Below are 2779 nucleotides of genomic sequence, written 5' to 3' on the forward strand. Positions count from 1 at the left end.
CCCGAGCCCCAGGCTGGGGGTCGCCTACTTGAAGCGTTTTTGTGGCTATTTATTTTAGGAGAGCGCTGGGACGGCTCCAACAGCCGCGGGGGGCTCACAGCTGGCGCCGGAGCCGCTCTATTTAAAGGCGCTGGCTCCTGCCCACTGCCCTTCGCCCCTTGCGCAATGCTCCCTTCCACAAAAACAACCGAAATAGAACAACAACAACAACAGCAAAGAATAAGGAAAAACACAACCGACACCGCAACACCGAACCGACGGGTTCGGGAAGCCGCGCTCGCCGCGGTGAAATAAAGATAAACCCCTGCGGGTCCAGTGCAGCACGGTGGGAGCGGGACGGGGGCTCAGCGCTTCCCTTTGGTGCCAAAGCAGGGGCTGTGCGGGTGGATGGAGGGAGGGGAAGGGGCAGAAAAGGAGATTTGGGGGGGAGAAAATAACAGAAAAACACGATAGAAAAAATCCGCCCGATCGCAAACCGACCCAACGCGCACAGCCCGGCTCCAGGGCGTCCGCTGCAGATTGCGTCCTGCCTTAGCACGAGGTGGGGGAGAAAAGAAAACACGGGATAAAAAGGGAGCTAAAATTTTAATAAAAATGGACAAAAAAGGAGTTAACAACAAAAAAAAAAAGGCAAAAGGGAAGAAGCAGTCAGGGGTGATCGAGCGCTGCGCGGCCCTGGGTTTGATAGTTCTCTCCGTGCATGTCAGCACTGCACCCGGCACAGCGCCCACGGACCCGGAGCCACTCGTTCCCGGCTATGGGAGAAATGCAAAGGGCTGCGGCTGGGACACGTGCTGCCCTCCTGGCCTGGGAAGGGGGAAAGGGGCAGAAACGGGAGGGGAGTGGGGAAAAAGGGGGGGGGACAGGAAGGAAAAATGGAAGGGAGAAAGAAAAAGGGGGAGGAGAAGGGAAGGAAAAATAGGGAGAAAAAGAGGAAAAGGGGAAAAGGGGAAAAAAAGAAGGCAGCAAAGCAAAACCGAGGGGCAAAGTCCCCCAAGGCAGGAGCACGGCCACACGGAGCGGGAACAGTGGGAGATGGAGCCCTGACACAGCCCATGGGCCAACGGCACGAGAAGGGGAGCGCGGGGAAACTAAAAAATTGAAAAAAGGGAGAGGAAAGCAGATTTTTTCCTTTAAACAGATCCGTGCAATGGGAGCCCGGGGTTGGGGAATGAAAATAGAACAAAACTGTAATAAAAATCTATATATAATAACAGTAGGCAATGAAGGGGGGGGGCAGCCCCCGCACGGCAGCTCTGCCCGCAGCCCCATTGCCCGGCCCCACCTCGCTGCCCCCAGATCCCCCCCGCTCCCCCTCTGTTAGGCACAGCCCTGCAGGATCTTCCTCCGAGCTGAGGTTCCCCAAATCGATGCTATAAATCACAGTGCACAAGCGGCCGGCAGCAGCATGCCCCCGCTCCCATCGTTTTATTTTTCACATTCCCCGTTTGTTTGGTTTTTTATCCCCCTCCACCCCAAGCAAAGCGCCATGCACAGAGCCCAGGGAACTAAACAGCACACGCGGCGTGAACGCGGGGCTCTGAATCACACAGAGCTAGGGCTTGAGAGTGCAGATATCTGGGGGTTACAGCACCGGTATCTGGGGTTTAAAGCACAGAGACCCGACGTTCTGGAGCACTCGTATTTAAGGTGAAAAGTGTGAGTCTTTGGGCTTAAAAACAAGGATAGACAGAGCTTTAAAACATGCATTTTTGGGACTCTGGAGCACACGTATCTGGGCTCGCACGCATGTACGCCTGGGGCTGAGGAGCACGTATCTGGGCTCTGAATGCAGATCTTCAGGCTCCAAAACACGGGAATTCGGGGCTCTAAAGCATGCACGTTTGGGGTTTGAAAGCACACCACTTCACGGATATTTGGGGTCTAAACCACTAGGATCCGGGAGTGCGCATATCTGGGATCTAAAGCGTGGATCCTTGGGACTCGGGAGCAGGCGTTTTTGGGGTTAAAAGCACAGATATTCGGGGCTTGAAGCACGGGCACCTGGGATTTAAACTGCGTCTATTTTGGGTTTAACGCGTGAATATTTGGGATCTAAAGCGTGGGTATTTGGGGCTCTGAAACACGGATATTTGGGATTCCGGAGCGCACATATACGGGCTCGAAAGCAGAGATCTTTGGGGCATAAAGCTCATCTACTTGCAGCTCCAAAACACAGGTACCGGCGGTTCAGGATCACGGGTGCTGGAGTTTTAAAGCACATCGGTTTGGGGTTTAAAGCTCGGAGATCTGGGGTCTAAAGCAGCGGTCTTGGGGCTCTAAAACACGGATAATATGGAAGTCAAAGCACGGATATGCAGGGCTCTGAACTATGAATATCTGGCACTCCGGAGCACACATATCTGGTGTTTAAAGCCTGGAATTCGGGGCTCTAAAACATATGTAATAGGGAGTTGGGAGCGCACATACACGGGCCCTACAGCACGGGTAGTTGGGGTTTAAAGCCCATCTATCCGGGGTTCTAAAACACGGATCTCCGCGCTGCAAAGCGCAGCTATCCGCGGCTTTAAAGCACGGCTCCCTGCCACTCGGGCCTAAAGCACGGGTCTCCGGGCTCTAAGCACGGCTAGCCGGGTCTCGGGGCGCACCGTGCGGCCCGAAGCACAGCAGCACGGACGCTCGGGGTTTCGCACGGCTCCCACCGCTCCCGGCGCTCTTACCCGGGTGCGCGTGGAGGCCGATGCCGGACGCCAGGAACTTGCCGGGCTGCAGCGCGGCGGGCAGCCCCGCGGCCAGGGGCGCGGCGGGGGGCAGGCGG

General features: G+C 56.0%; 1 protein-coding gene across 1 annotated transcript in view; it reads right to left on the reverse strand.

Annotated features, from left to right (window-relative positions):
* TNRC18 (trinucleotide repeat containing 18) overlaps positions 1–2778 on the reverse strand; it is a gene marked incomplete at its 5' end in the record, with an annotated part of 45177 nt that extends 42399 nt beyond the window's left edge. Inside the window, one exon of the mRNA XM_021411747.1 lies at positions 2682–2778. Coding sequence (XP_021267422.1) covers positions 2682–2778 — 97 coding nt within the window. The remainder of the gene's footprint in view (positions 1–2681) is intronic.

The sequence above is a fragment of the Numida meleagris genome, chromosome 13 (genome assembly GCF_002078875.1).
Source record: "Numida meleagris isolate 19003 breed g44 Domestic line chromosome 13, NumMel1.0, whole genome shotgun sequence".
NCBI lineage: Eukaryota > Metazoa > Chordata > Aves > Galliformes > Numididae > Numida > Numida meleagris.